The 15,420-nt window shown below is 44.5% G+C and overlaps 1 protein-coding gene across 1 annotated transcript in view; it reads right to left on the reverse strand.

Annotated features, from left to right (window-relative positions):
• The window catches only part of CCNI (cyclin I), a 29,719-nt gene that overhangs the window by 11,023 nt on the left and 3,276 nt on the right, over positions 1–15,420 (reverse strand). Inside the window, exon 2 of the mRNA XM_006025718.3 lies at positions 3,573–3,707. Within this exon, the coding sequence (XP_006025780.1) occupies positions 3,573–3,707 (135 nt within the window). The remainder of the gene's footprint in view (positions 1–3,572; positions 3,708–15,420) is intronic.

Consider the following 15,420-nt stretch of genomic DNA (forward strand, 5'->3'; position numbering starts at 1 on the left):
GCGGGCCCAAGGACCGAGCCCTGGGGGACTCCGCTGCCCGCTTCCCCCCAGGTCGAATATGACCCATCCACCACCACCCTCTGCATACAACCCTTCAGCCAATTCGTAATCCATCTGACCGTGTAGGCATCGATGCCACAGTCACCTAGTTTTTTAATGAGGATGGGGTGGTCAACAGTGTCAAAGGCCTTGCTGAAGTCCAGAAAGACTACATCCATGGCGACACCTGCATCTAATGCTTTTGTACCTGAGTACCTGATGTGCTGATGAGTGATGCACAGGTAAGTTTGTGGGGAGAAAAGGAGGGGGAAGATCAAGGCAGAGGGAGAAAAAAATATTTGGGTGCGCACCCCCCCCAGCATGTAAGTCTGTGGGGGAAGGGATAGGGGGAAGAGAAAGGGCCATGGGGGATGAAGATCGAGGCCCCAGCCCTAACGGGGAGGAGGGGACATGCACCTTGGGAGGACATGGGGGGGGGGGGGGGGCGGCCCCCGCACTTGGGCGATCAGTGGTGGTGCTGGGAGTGGGACTACGGGGGGCTGCAGCCACCCAAAATATTGCTGTAGCCCCCCTGAATCTCTCCCAGCGCTGCCACTGCCTGCCCCAAGTGCAGCCCAGGATCAACTAAAAAAGGCTCCAAGATTGACCAGTTGATCAGAATCGACTGGTTGCAGACCACTGCTTTAGCCATTTTTGTTGCCTTCTGCTGGACTCTTTCCAATTTGTCCACCTCCTTTCTGTAGTGGGGGCCCCAAAACTGGACAGTTCTCCAGATGTGGCCTCACCAGTGCCAAACAGAGGGAATAATCACCTCCCTTGACCTGCTGGCAATGCTTCTACTAACGCGCCTGGTATGCCATTAGCCTTCTTCGCAAGGGCATGCTGTTGGCTCCTATTGAGCTTACTGTCCACTGTAACCCCCAGGTCCTTTTCTACAGAGCTGCTGCTTAGCCAGTCAGCCTCCAGCCTGTACTGGTGCATGGGATTGTTCCATCATAAGTGCAGGACTTTGCACTTGTCCTTATTAAACCTCATGAGATTTATTTTGGTCCAATCCTCCAATTTATCAAGATCTCTCTGAATCCTAACCCTACCCTCCAACCTATCTACTACTCTCCCCCCCCAGCTTGGTGTTATCTGCAAACTTGCTGATCCATCCCACTTCCAAGTCATTGATAAAAATATTGAACAAAGCCAGCCCCAGGACCAACACCCTGGGGCACTCCACTTGATAGCAGCTGCCAACTAGACATTGTGCCATTGATTACTACCCTCTTAGCTCAATGATCCAGCCAGTTTTCTATCCACCTTACAGTCCATTCATCCAACCTGTACTTCCTTAGCTTGTGAATCCAGAAGCCAGTGTCCATTTCCTCCCCCAGCCTGCCCCCACACCCCAAAGCAGTCTGGCATGCTGTGGACTGTGCTCAAGTGCAGACAGTGGAAGTTAGTGGAACTGAGGCAAGCACCACTCTTGAGTTCAATCAGTTGCAGGCAATTGAAGCATATTGAACTCCCATCTGGAAAAGAAGGGAAAATGAAAACAGCCACAGCTCCAGCAGAAAAGTGAAAAATACTCAAGCTGAAGCTCAGCCAGACCTGAGAACTCAGAAGCTGGGGTCAGAGGAGGGGGGGAGGGCTGATGAGTGATGCACTGCGGGATGCCTGGAGGGCCAGCCAGACCCCAGTCACAGGTTTTTGAGTCATGGTGTTAAGATAGAGCACAAAACAGGTTTATCTACTAATAGATTGGTGGTTGTTTCTAAATGTGTATTTAATAGAAATCATTGCTGCTTTAGGCTCCCATTATGACAGCCTTGAGATGCACCTGTAGACACACGATAGGGTCCGGTTAGCCCTGCCGACCGTGACCTTGCATTGTCGGCCCATGTTCATCTTGAGAATTTTCCAGTTGTCTCTTGCCCTATTGTCCCCCACCCCTGACTCTGTGGCTGCATCCTCACAAGTGTGGACATTTGGCTTTCTGGAGGCAACTAGTAGCGGGACACCTTGTGCTGCTGCTAGTTGTCCCTGGGGGACTGCCTGTGCCATGCATCCTCTGGTGTGTGGCAATGTACCCCAGGTGGGGGAAGGAAGGGTGGGGCCAGCATTGAACTGGCACCAGCAGCCTCACTTGGAGTCCTGGGAGCCTCCTGGGGCTGCAGCAGTGGTGATCCTACCAGCAGCTGGAGCATGGCTCTGGCCAGCCAGGCTCTGGCTTTGAGTGGTGCATACTGCACCCATGCGCACCGCTCTGCTTTTTTTTGTGCAGGTTTTTCTGATCCCTGGACGTCCAGGGGTCAAAAAAAAAAATCCATGCTGTTCCACTGCAGCATGGAGAACACCTGAATGTGCAATATGTGGCGCCATGGACCAGTGCGCAGCACCATATACTGCATGTCTGTGCTCATCTGGATGTGGCCTGTCACTTCAGTGAGCTTTGGACCTGGCTCCAAGTGCTTAAAGTTTGCTTTTTTCTCCCTCCTCCCCACACACACCTGACTATCACAGATCTTCCAATCCTACTTCCATTTCAGGCTGTTACTCATACTGCACTGCTCTCACACTTTTGCCTCCCCCTGCTTCAGGGCATTTTCCTTCACTACCCCAGCTACATCCCCCCCCCCACCTTCTTCTGCCACTACAACCTCAGGCTTCTGTCAGCCATGCTTTTGGCTAACTTATTAATGCCACACTGCTCTTACATTCCAGGCCTCTTGGTGAAAGCAACTGCAGGTGAAACAGACAGAGACAAATGCAGATCCAAAAATGTATCAGTGAGGTAACACAAAAAATAAAGACTAGTGAATACCAACTCCTCCTCCCCACCAACGCTCTGTGGGACACAGCTGTACGGAAAGGTTTCACGAGGAAAACAGGGGAAAAGGGCCTATTTAGTTCAGCGTGAAACTTTTTTTTTTTTTTTTGCATTAAAAAAAATGCACTGCAATTTCTATTTAGTTCCTGTTTCACCTGTCCTGGGCAATCCTTGGAGCCAGGCTGAAAGATAAATGCCTAAGTGAGGCTAATACAATGTTCAAACAAGGTTAACAAAAGTAGAGAGAATAAGTTCCATCTCCACAGATGGAACAATTCACTTCAGCAATTTTGTTTAAAATCAATGAGGTGCAGCACCCAAATGGAATCTGCCAGAATAGGAAAGAGGGAAAGATATTCTTGACATGTATTAGCACCAGGTCAAGTTTTCAAGGGTAAACTGACAGGTTCCCATTGCAATCATTAGACTTATGTTGATTGACACCAGTTAAAGAGCTAACACAACTAGCAAATGAAACTGGTCCAGGACGCCATTTAATATGAGATCGTGTTTCCAGACCCCACTGAGCTATTTTGGCACAGGTAGGAAATGCTAAGCTGAGGTCACTAATTTGGATCACAGTGAGCAAGAGGTCACCCTGTGATTTAGGGAATGAGGTGTGTGCATGCACAAATGAACATGTAATGAAGACAATAAGAATGGGTAAGTCTGCTCAGTAGCCAGGAGACTTATTTCTAAAGCTATGAAATGGCAATAAAAATTGATTTCAGGATCCATCCCTGCAAATACTTACCTTCACTGCAGCTAAAAACCTGTCCAAAAGACTGACGGCCAGAGCAAGTGTTTCTGGATAAAGATGGAACTGGTATTTGAGCTTGGCCAGCCACTGAATCACCTCATCCCGCTGTGCTGGAGAAACGGCTGCGTCCTGTGGAGGAAAAACAAATTCTGTTCTTCAGCACTCAATCAAGAGGCTGAACAAGCTGTGCAAAGGCAAAATATTTACACATGCAGATTTTAACACCAGCTGAAACAACACCCTGTTTGGATATGGTAAAAGGGAGCTTTTAAGCTACCCTCCATTTTTGTACCTGTTATTAGTGGTCACACATGAAGCTATATTTACATCCAATGACCTGGTTTGTGGCTGCACCAAGGTGTTTGCAAATGGAACTGAGACGAATGGCAGGGCAGATTTTTAAGATCTATTACCCAAACATATACATATAAAAATTCAAAGCTGTCAGTTGTATGCCTTGATGGCTGAAAAGGCTATAACAAGTAATGTCAGTTCCTTTTTAAATAAAAACTACATAAAGAAAAATTAATCACTTCTCCCAGGGAACTAGGTGCAGCTCAACACACGTGGAATTCATTCTTGACAGTAACCGTGGGAGTAGTCCCATGAGGTACTGAGTGCCCTGTGCTCCCGCTGGATTCAACAGGATTGGAGGACAGTCACCACCATACACAATGAAGTGCTACAGTCCCTATCCTGCAAACTGCACCATGACAGCAAACACCTGTCTTTCATGACCTCCCTCTTCCTCTCCCTTCATAAAAAGGGTCCAGTTATGCAAGGCTCAGGCTTACTTGAACATCCAGGAGGAATACTGCCTCTCTCATGGGCCTATTTTTAATGAGTCTTAGAGAAGCCCTCTCCAGCTATATCTGAACAGCAGTATCTTCTCTACGTTAGCTTGGCATTTCAACAAAAAGGGATCACCATCCAAACTTCTGCATGTCACCAAATGGTGATTTTGGAAGCTCAAGACATTGCTGTATGGCTTTCACAGTGAGAAACTTCTATGACAGTCATTGATGCTCTACCAGGTTGGAGAGAAAACAGTCTGAAGCTAGCTTTCCAAAATCTCTGTATACCTGGAAAACCAGGTCAAGCCCCCTGACATTATTAATTTCAAGAAAGATTCCCATTATCCAAACTTTTGTTGATCAGGAGTAATTTGATATGCTCTCTTTGCAGGCAGATGAAAGATTAGACTGTAACTAAGAGGAACTATTATTGTTCAGTCCCATTGGAAGCATCCCAAGGTAGCTGAAATAATCACATAATTCAAGGTTTTTGCTGTTGTTGCAAAAACGTTCACTCAGCAGGTTTGTCAGATGTTCTTTGTGCTGTTTTAAGATACACTTTCGAGAGACAAAGCTCTGCTGTGCCCTGTGCTAGTGGGGGTTGGACTTTATGGCTTTATGGTCAAACAGACTTCTCCCTTGCCAACAATCCCTTCCAGACTTCTCCCTTCCAGTCTCCTGGAATATGAGTAGTGCAGGATTTGGTAACACATTAGGTGTTGTAGCTGACTGAATAAAAGACCTACAAAGGCATTTTAAGGCTTAGCAAGTCTCCCTATTTGAATAATGTAATCAATTACTGAGCCATTTTAGATTTTTTTTTTAAATCTTCCCAATAGAAAACAAAGTGCCATTTCTGATCATATTGGTTCTGCAACACCTGAAATGCCATTTGTGGCTGTTGGCTAGAGAGATGAAGCACCAACCCCTTGGGCATCAGTCATCTACCAGTTCATTATGTTGAAACTACAATGAGATTTGTCATACCAGTAACCTATAAGGCTCTGGCATCTTCCAGACTGCCAGCTAAAGGCAGACATAGACAGATAATCCAGCCACAAGTGAAAGGAATAACACTGTGCTCTAATATTTCCTTCAATGCACATGGCCCTAGTCAACATTTTGAATATTTATAGATATTCAAAGAATCACTGTAACCTGATTTCTGCTCTATCCACAACAGCTTTTCTACAGTACATGGTTATATTTTTCTGTACTCTTAACTCAATGGGACTGATATTCATAAATATTGAGTACTGACAACTCCTACTGGCTGAGGCATGAGCCCAGGAAGAGAGGATCTGACCAGCCATTCAAACATCACTTTGTGCAACACGTTACAGGCAGCTATGGACTTTTGGGAAGGGTATAGGAAAGGCGTGAAACCTCTAACAATACTGACTGACTATCTCTGTCAAAGCTCAACTCCCCAACACGTGGGCCCCAGTGACTGTGCTCACATGTAATCCCAGCAATACAGTGGTCCCTGTATCTGCTGTGGGGAGAATTTTCTTTCCCCATCTGTTCAAGTCAACAAATGAGATTTGTCAGCATGTCAAGGCTTGGCTTTGCATTTAGCAAGGGGTCCTGGACAGGACAGGCATAGGCCCCTGAAGTAGGGCAGTATTGTCAGCACTTCAGAGTTGGTGGAAACTGGTGATCATCACTCAGGCCTCCAGATGCCCAAGCCCAGTGCCCTCTAGACCACAGAGTTCCCCGAGAACCAGCAGCCCCACAATGCCTCAAACTGTCTGGGTTTTCTTTTAGATTTTCTCAGTGGTATTGCCAAATGTGAAAATGCCACTCGATTTGCACAGAAAAAATCCCCTGTTCAAAAGGCCTCACACCTTAAAGGCCCTGAAAATTTTGATCAAGCTAGCATGCCTTATAGCACCCCAGTTTAGCCACTACCAAGATATTACTCAGCTGTACAAACCAAGCCATATCCAAACGAGAGCTGGCTAGCTACTGAAGCTTTCAGCACACAGTTTCTGCTAGAACTTGCAGGACAAGTGTAGGGAGGTTTGAGGAGTGGCGGAAGCTCTAACAAACTAACGTTTTATCTACACAAACTGCACTAAAGATTTCAGCAATAAAACTGTCTCAAGACTCTAACCAGACATGGAAAATTTGCCTCTGTCCCCCGCCTTTTTTTTTTTTCTTTCCCCTCACTGAAGCCAAGAGCGACTGAAAATGGGTTTTTTTGACAGAAGTTACATGAAACCTTAACTATTGTAGTTACTGCTCCTAGTGTTAAAAACATTCTGTTCTGCTTAGGCTCCGAGCCCCAGTTCCTCTTCTGAAATATTTGGAGCAGCCTGTACTGCATTTCAGAAAACCCACCATTCCCACTTCACCTTGGGTGATTTTAAGCTTGCTGAGTGAGGATGTTGTCTAGAGAAGGGAAGGACCAATCACATGTGCTTTATCCACCAGGGCAGTGTCCTTGAGATCCCTGAAGCAGTTAAAAGGCTTGCTAATATGGTTTCAAAATTTTAAATCAAATGCTGACTGCCAAGACATTGTGGCAAGCACAACTAAGCACTTGCACAAACAACAGCCAATGCTGCACTGAATTGTTGGAGGCTGTTTTGCTTTTCAGCAGAAAAAGGAACAAAAAAGGGGAAAAAAAGCACACAAATACATTTTTTAAACCAAACAAATACCCACCATCGAAACAATAACTTAAGTTGTCTCTTTATTATAAGCACTTTATCAGAACAGGAACATCAGCCTACTAAGCTCCCAATGCGCCAGACCAGTAAAGCTGATATACTGGTATAGTAAAACTCGTTACATCTCTGGCTGACAAAACATCCCAAAGGGATATGAATCTATAGCACAGTGTTTATTATACACACATCTCTTCTCCTTCTAGAAGTTAGAAAGTTCATTTGAGAGAAAGCAAAGCATGAGATAGATCAGCCTAATAGAGCACTTTTTACTCTGAAGTCTAGCCTGCACCATTTTTGTAGCAACTTAATTTTTTTTAAAAGGGGTGTGAATTTTGAATTCAATGCATGGGTCTACTCGCTTTAGGGTTGCAGCTGTACACAGTATAAGCCTGCCTTGTATCATCAGCAACATAATGACTCACAACCATAATAGTCACCTTTTTACTAGTATAACTCCATCCACCATGCACACACTTAACTATGCCAGTTATAATTAAAGCATTACAAAGACTGTGTTGGAGAGCAGACCAACTAACTCCCTGGATAATTCCCCACACATACTGGGAAGAAAGATAAAGAGAGCTCAGCTAACCTTCCCAGCAAAGCAGCTGGCAGGGTCATCATGCAACAAACAGTCCCTCAGAGCCAGAACCCCGCCTGAGACTTTCCCACTCGGGTAGGTGTAGCATAAACCATTTATTTTTCAGCCTGCATCAGTTTTTCCTAAGGATGCTTGACAATGCTGTGGATGAACTCTGCATTTTAGATGTGTGGTTTTGAAAGCACAGCCGGTTAAATCAGTTACTGGTGCTAAGAGACAGTTCCTAGGTTTAATGAACATTTCAGAAGGAGTGAAAGAAAGGAGGATGAGATTAAAGTGCTGGACTGGAAATCTGGAACTATGGGTTTCATATCAAAGCTTTCCGAGATGTCACTTAGCAATCAGCACCTCACTAGAGTTAAATCAGCATGGATACACTGCCATGTTAACTCAGCTATACTGCTCCCAGCTCTGGAGCTAGCGTGGAAATATACCCTTTATACACCTACTTACCTTTATGCATGTGCTCAGGCCCATTGAAATTACATTAACATTAAGCAAGAAGCAAGGATTTCTTTGGGTGATATATTTTATTAGATCAACTGAATGGCTCAGATAGAGTTAGACAAGCTTTTGAGTACAAGACATTCTTCTGTTGAAAGCTTGGCTAACTATCCCAACTGTGTAGCTGATCCAAAAACCAAGGCATCACCCCCTAAAATCCTTGCTTCTCACATAATTCATGGACCAACATAACTACAACACTTTAACACTACCATTAACATTAAGCACATATGTAAGTGCTAAATATTTCCTTTCTATTTAGCTCCCCATGATCACACACAAGACTTACATACGAGTCAAACTTTGCATTTAGCCTCAAAGGACTACTCATGGTGCCTACATCTAGGCACACTTTGCAAAAAGTGGGGTGTTCAATTTACAATATACCTAATCTCTGCCAGAAATGGGTCCCTGATCACAGCTGAAACATCTGCATGCCTCTATAATAAGAATAAATACCCACCACCACATATTTTCAAGTGGATCTGTCATATTGGAAAGGATAGTATGTCATTAATTCCATAAAATAATAATCATTTTAAAAGTGCCTGACCTCAAGTTAGTCTGTTATCAGAAATCCCTCGCTCAGGAAATGCTAGTTGTCATGAATGCTTGAATGTTATGCACACACAATGAAGTCCACTGTGATCCAAAACAAGAGGTTTATTAAATAACATATTTTCTCACATTCAACATGCCCCAGAATATAATGTCTTGTTTTTGAAAGACAAAATTAAGAAAAAAGCTTTTCCAGTGTTATGACTACAAAGAGCAGGGGCAAAGCCTAATCTTTAGCTGATTCACCCTTCCTTTCCTGTTCAATTAAAGCTGAAATCCTAGCTGCTGCTAAAGATTGATGTCCATGGGTGGACCTATGATTTTGAAAAAGAACTAGGAAAGTCTCCAAGGCTGTGAAATGGGAGGAGAGAGACCAGAAACAGCTGGCAAACAGCAAAAAATGCCCTAAGGAAGATTAGCTTGATTAGCTAAACTTTAAGACCATTAAGAAGCAGGGTGAGTTATTAACACCTGTGGAGTGAAGATCAGTAAGTCAATTGACTCCCTCACCTGCCTGCATAGTAACACTACAGTTGCTATACTGTGGAGCAAGAATCAAAGCAAGATGATTCTCCACAGGATAGAAAATCAGCTCCCTCCCCCCCCATTAATACAAACACAATTTTGGGGAGCTGATGGGGGGGCTGTTATGTGAGAATATACGGTGACTCTAATAAAATAAGGTAGGACTCTGGCTGCAGGGAATGTAGCATATAGAAAAAATATGCAGGGAGTTAAGTGGGGAAAACAGTATGTTACACCCTGGATATGGTTATAAGGAACCTACATCACATTTTTTTTAATGTGACAGCAGAGAAAACAGATACTAAAGATATTATAAACTCAGCCTCTGACTAACACAAGCCAAAAGGCAAAAGCCAAGAATGCCTAAAACAATGAGCTCTGATGTCCCTTTATCCAGAGCCATTTATTTTTTCATTACAAGGCAAAAAGGAAACATAACTTCAACTGGTTTGAACAATATTGTTGATTTAAAGAGTTACAAAGAGGCTAAAGAGATTAGTGTGAAAAAGCAGTATTTGGGCAAATCCAGAGCTCATGTCTGAACGTAAAACCCCTACAAGCTCTTTCAGACAAAACAAATATGTTCTAAAAACCAACTTATGACCCCAAATCACTGGCTGAATATTAACCCATACCACTCAGCAAGCATTTTTTGTGAGGCCAATGGGAAAGATTCAAGTCCTTTACAGACAAAGATGGAAGATCAAAAATAAAGACAGTAGTTTTGTTTCTCTTCATATAGTGTCTCCTCTTACTACCTAGGTCTGCTCTGCAAAGTCAAAGGAAAGGTGCTTCTTGCACCTAAGTGTTGGTAGAGAAAGGAGGACAGCTGGTCAGCAGTGACTTGGAAGGCAGCCTTTTCATTGTTGCTCTGTGCTCACTTTTGCCACCATCCTTTTGCTACTAGGCAGGGACTCAACCAGCCCCTCTCCTTCTCCAGCAGTAGGCTTCAGTCATCTCCCCTTCAGCTAAGTCTGCCGTAAGGAGAAGGTGGCTGCCAAAGGAGGTCCATCTCTGCAGCAACTGGGACCCAACATGTCTCTCATCCATCCTTAGTCCGCTGTTCCAGAGCCCTCACACCTGGTAGCTCTGTGAGATCTCCTCTGACTTAACTCTGAAACCAGGTCCATATCAGGGAAGTAGGAGGAAGAATCTGTATCCCTAGGATGGGATTCTCTCTCTCAGCCACTCATGCGAGTAAAGGCTTATTCATCTTCATCTCTATCCCCAGTCCTCATCCTTTTTCAATCAAAAATTTAAAGGCAACTAGCAAAGGAAAGTCTGCACTTTTGTTTCCCGTAGGACTTGCACAGAAGTATTGAAATGGTTTTAAATTCTTATTACATTCCCAGTGACTTGTTTTTAAAAACATTTGTGAAAAAAAATATCAGATCATGTCTCTTGCTTTGCCTTGTAAACTACGGATGCTTGGGGTAGGACATCAGTGGTAGTAAGAACTACACCTGAGCAAGCAAAGGGGAAAGGATATTTAGTCGAATTTCTTAAGCCTGATAGCAAAAAAACGATTATCAATTCAAATATGTGGCTAAACAGTTGGAAGGAAAGATCTCCTTGTTAAGGGTTCAACATACCCAACCCATTAACTAAGAACAGAAAAAACACCAATCCAGTGCTCCACTAAAAAAAAAAATGGAGACAGGATTCAGCATTTCTGAAGGAAATTCAGAGTTTCTAACAGAAAGGGAAATTATTGTTTAAAAACAGCCAATTTCAGATTTCTTCAGTAGCAGCTTGAAAAAGATGACTCAATTTCACAGGACTTGGGAAACATTCAATTGCCAGCTCTGCCACAAGATTTCCTGTGACCACTGGCAAGTGACTTAAGCCTTTCAAGGCCTTAATACACCGTCTATAAAAAGGGTCTAACAGCACGGCTCTCTCCCACTGGGATGCTGTAAAGATAAAGGTGCCAAGGAGTGCAGGTGTAATAGAAAGGAATTTCTGTAAGTGACAAAAAGAAAGGAACAAAAGAGTTGACCTAATTCTCTTCCCCATGGTAAATGACCTTTAATAAAATATGTGACCTAACATTTGAATGTAGGAGTAAATAAAATAAATATAAACCCATAAATGCAGTGGAGAGCAGCATAACACTGCATCACTGATAATCCTGTCCCTTACACGCAAATCTGGCATTTAATCCACATGAAATCCAGTGACTGAAAAACAGGGGGTATCTAGGCAATATGTTCAAAAAAAGAAAAAAACAAACAAACCATACACTCTTCTATGAAGAAGCAGTTGCTAGGAGAAAAAAATATTTCTAGACATGCACAAAATGGATATTACTTAAAATATAAAATCCAGCTGCATGAGAGCTGTGTGTGCGGGGAGAGAAAAAGCGATGCTTAGAGTCTTTTCCGCAGTAGCAACCAATACAAAAACTTCTAATTTAGTCTTTAATTGCAATTGCAGAAGCCCTGGGAAAAGCTTCCTAGCCCTGAAAGAGCAAGTGGGTAAGCCTCTTCCTACCAGGCACAGCAAATACACCACTAAGGATTTTCTCAGAGAAAGCTGGGCAGGGTACTCCTACACCTTGGCAGAATGACCAGTGAAATAGCCATGTCTGTAGTACATGTGAGAAGTATTGCATAAAACCCCACCAATGCAGCAAGGAAAGAGAAGCTATACTACAGAACCAGCAGCTGGGCCATCCTTCCTTGATCCACGAACTTAAATTAAAAGAAAAACCAAAATGCTGGGGTGGCTGAATATTTAAAAAGTCCCTTCCAACTGCAAAAGAAAAGCCCCTTCTAGCTTTGAAGCTGCTCGCCTGGAAATGATTTCTCATGATGCTTACCTGTCACACAAGTCAGCAGCTGTTTGCTGGCTGATGCACATCATTCACTAGCAACGCTTGCTCCCAGCCTGGGAAAGCGCGACACAAATGCTGTGGCTTTAATCAGCCCCCACACAACAGAAAACCAAGCTGAGCATCACAATTACCAGCTTTGCTTTAATTTTCAATGCAGCAGTGGTAAACCGAAGCAGAGCTCCTGTAGTTTGCTGCCAGGCAGCACCCATCAAAGTCTTCACCGTAAAGAGACAATTAGATTGGTCCTGTGATTTTCCAAGGGATTTTTTTTTTTTTTTTTTTTAATATAAAAAAAGAGGCTAATGGCCAAATCTTCAGCTGGCATGAAGAACCAGCCCTTGCTGAGGATCAGAGAAAATACACAGGACAAAATCAGCAGCTGTTGGGGATGTGTCAAGTTCCCCAAGTGACAGCCCCGCACACTCTTTGGCTCCTGCTGGCTGCCTCCAGTCCCCATCTCCTGGATCCCCCTAAAGTATTTCTCTGCAAAAAAAGTCCATTGCTCACTAGTGTCTAAGCCCAGGACTAGATACAGGGAGTCCACACATCCAGCTACAGCTACTCTCCCTGACATGGCACAGCACCAGCTTGGGCAGCTCAATGTGGAGAGTGTGGCTGCACATTCACAGCTCAGCTCAGCAAGGGACCGGCACTTTGGCTCCAAAACAGAGAAGCACGCAAGTCTGTGCTGAGCTTTAGTCAGCCAGTGGTGCCACTGACTTCAGGCTTTTGATTAGATCCACTGAAGTTAAGCAAAGGCTTAAGTCCTTTGTTGCATCTGAGCCAAAAGGTTCCAACTCTTGCAGGGTCAGGGGTGGTGACCCAGCTCCATTCCTAAGTGCTCTACTGGACCCGGGCCCAGGAAGGATTGGCCCAGGGGGCAGCCCAGCAGGCCCTCCAGCAGAAAGCCAAAAGGCAGCTGCATGAAATCCTGAAACCTCAGAACATGCTACATGGAAAACATCTCGAGTATTAAGGGCAAAAGCATTTCTCACAGGGGCTTGCTGGCAATGGATAGATGTGGTTGAAGTATCTGGACACCATTTCTCTGAAACATCTGTCAGGGCCTTGACAAGCTGCCCAAAGCAGAGAAGTACAGTAAACACCACAGCTAAGCATTTAGAGTCATCTGTTCATAAAGGATGCAGACAGAAGTGCTGCTCCCAGCTGTAACACACAACAATTTCTGCAAAAGGGGGTTCTGAGAATCAAGGTTACCCCGAACCAAACAAGTTCACTGTCGGTTCCAGGGGGAAGGGGAATTTAGCTGCCCAAGTCCCCATAGCAGTGGCCACAGCTCTGCCAATGCTTGATGTTTTCAGAATGGGAGTGGGGAAAGGCAGCAGATAGAGCTCATTCTTGGGGCTCCCCAGCTGGTGCTGAAGGGTGGAGTGGGTGAACTGGAGCCCTCCCACCTCAGCAGGGGGCTCCAATACACTCAACCCCACCGACCAGGGGGCTGAAAAACCCCCAGACTGAACTCCCTCCCCTCCCTTTCCAACAACAGCAGGAGCTGGGAAGCCACAACTTAAAAAAGATGCTACAATTTGAAACATCTTTATCTGATACCTCAATGCAATGAGGGGCTGATATTCATCAGACCAGCCATTTTTTCAGCTGTCTGCAACCATGCACTAGTGTTTGGTCACAGCTATAGACTGCTTTCTGGGGCCAGATCAGGCAAAAATTGTCACTTCTGTCTGCACCCTACTGCCTGTACTTGGAACCAGCCATGCTAACATGCAAGGCGGTGCCCTGTCTACTCCTGCCAGTATGAAGACTGACGTTGCTGTGTCAAATCCTTATCTCATCTCTCTCTCTAACCTGCTTACTCCAGATAGGCACCTCTACACACTGGGCACAAAGCAAGAGGCTGTTACGGTGCTTCTGCTCCTGTAAGTTAGTGCTGCACCTCTAATAATGGATGCCAAGGAGCCAATGGTAAGCATCCTTAAAGGAATAAGGGGCAGGACAGTGGAGCTTGACCATGTTGGTCCCTTCTGACCATGAAATCTGGAGTCTGCTCCAAGATCAAAGTAGCTGCTTGTTTTTTGTTTTGTTTTTCCCCCCATTCTGAGGGGAGATGCCATTCTGGAGTCTTGTTTTCCAGAGGTCAGGGAGAGATTAGTGTGAATTGATCTGCTGTGCAAGTATAAAAAGCAGGGATCTTTCTGGGATTTCAGAGCTGAATAGATTATTAGCTGAATAGAACAGCAGAAGTGAAGGTAGAAAGGTCACTCAGTACCATCTGCCCTCACAGACTACTGGTATACCCCACAGGACTTTTTACTGCAACTTCTTGTCTAACTCCTTGTAGATGCTTATTTTCCAGATGGGCCTGCCTTTCAACAGCATCAAAGAGCTAGAGGTTCTCGTGACAGATTTAAGACATGAGAAATTGAAACTAATACAACTGCAGAATGCAGATGGACTCAAGGGGATGGCTTGACTCCATTGTACAATGAACAAGCAACAGCAGAGGTCAGTAAGCGCACACAGGAGAGGTGACTGCAGTACTAATCACAGGCAGGTGATTCTCAGACGTTCCCAGGGGTTAATGTGCATTAAAGCGATTCTGCTTTTCAGTTCCCCCAAGCAGCCAGTTGTCTGAAGCTTTGTAGAGAAAATTGCAGGTCCAATCGTGGAGATGGCCAAAGAGCTTTTCTCTGCTGATGGCTGAATGAACTTACCTCTGCCTCTGACTGCTTATCAGGGCTGGCAAGCCAGATATTGTGATCTCCTACATACAATTTTTAAGGCTCTTTGGTGATAATTATGATGCTGATATAAATGTTATTTAATTGCTAGAATGCCAAGGAAATTATTTTTTATAGAGCTGGATTATGTTTTTAGCACTGTTTAAATAAATACAATTAATGATCAAGCCTCTCCCCCCTCAATGTTCCTTAATCCTAGACAAGGCCAGCAGCAGCCTGCTCTCCTATCTGCCCTCAAGCCTAGCTTCTGCAGCTGAAATATGGTATTGCCGAAGTAGCAGGCCAGATAAATGCACCATTTCAGTTTAGCCTCTTGCCTTTCTCTCATCATTGCAACCTCATAAATGTAAGCATTGTAGCTGGGATTTTTCCAGGGGCCAGAGTGAATCAGGATCCCAAATCCTTTGACCAACAGGAAAAGCCCTCAACTCCAGGTAGACCGCTGGACCATTACTAGCTAGCACAGTAGGCACTGCCTCATTGCCTCCTTTCAGTCTGTCTCCAGTTGCTGCTGCCTCTTCCTTTAGATTGCAAGCTCATAGGGCAGAAACCATCTCTCTGATGTAGTGTTAAGTGCTGTAAAACAATGGATTCCAAGGTTCTACTGCAATATAAGTAATAAAATCCTGCTG

The sequence above is a fragment of the Alligator sinensis genome, unplaced genomic scaffold (assembly GCF_000455745.1).
Source record: "Alligator sinensis unplaced genomic scaffold, ASM45574v1 scaffold989_2, whole genome shotgun sequence".
Lineage (NCBI taxonomy): Eukaryota > Metazoa > Chordata > Crocodylia > Alligatoridae > Alligator > Alligator sinensis.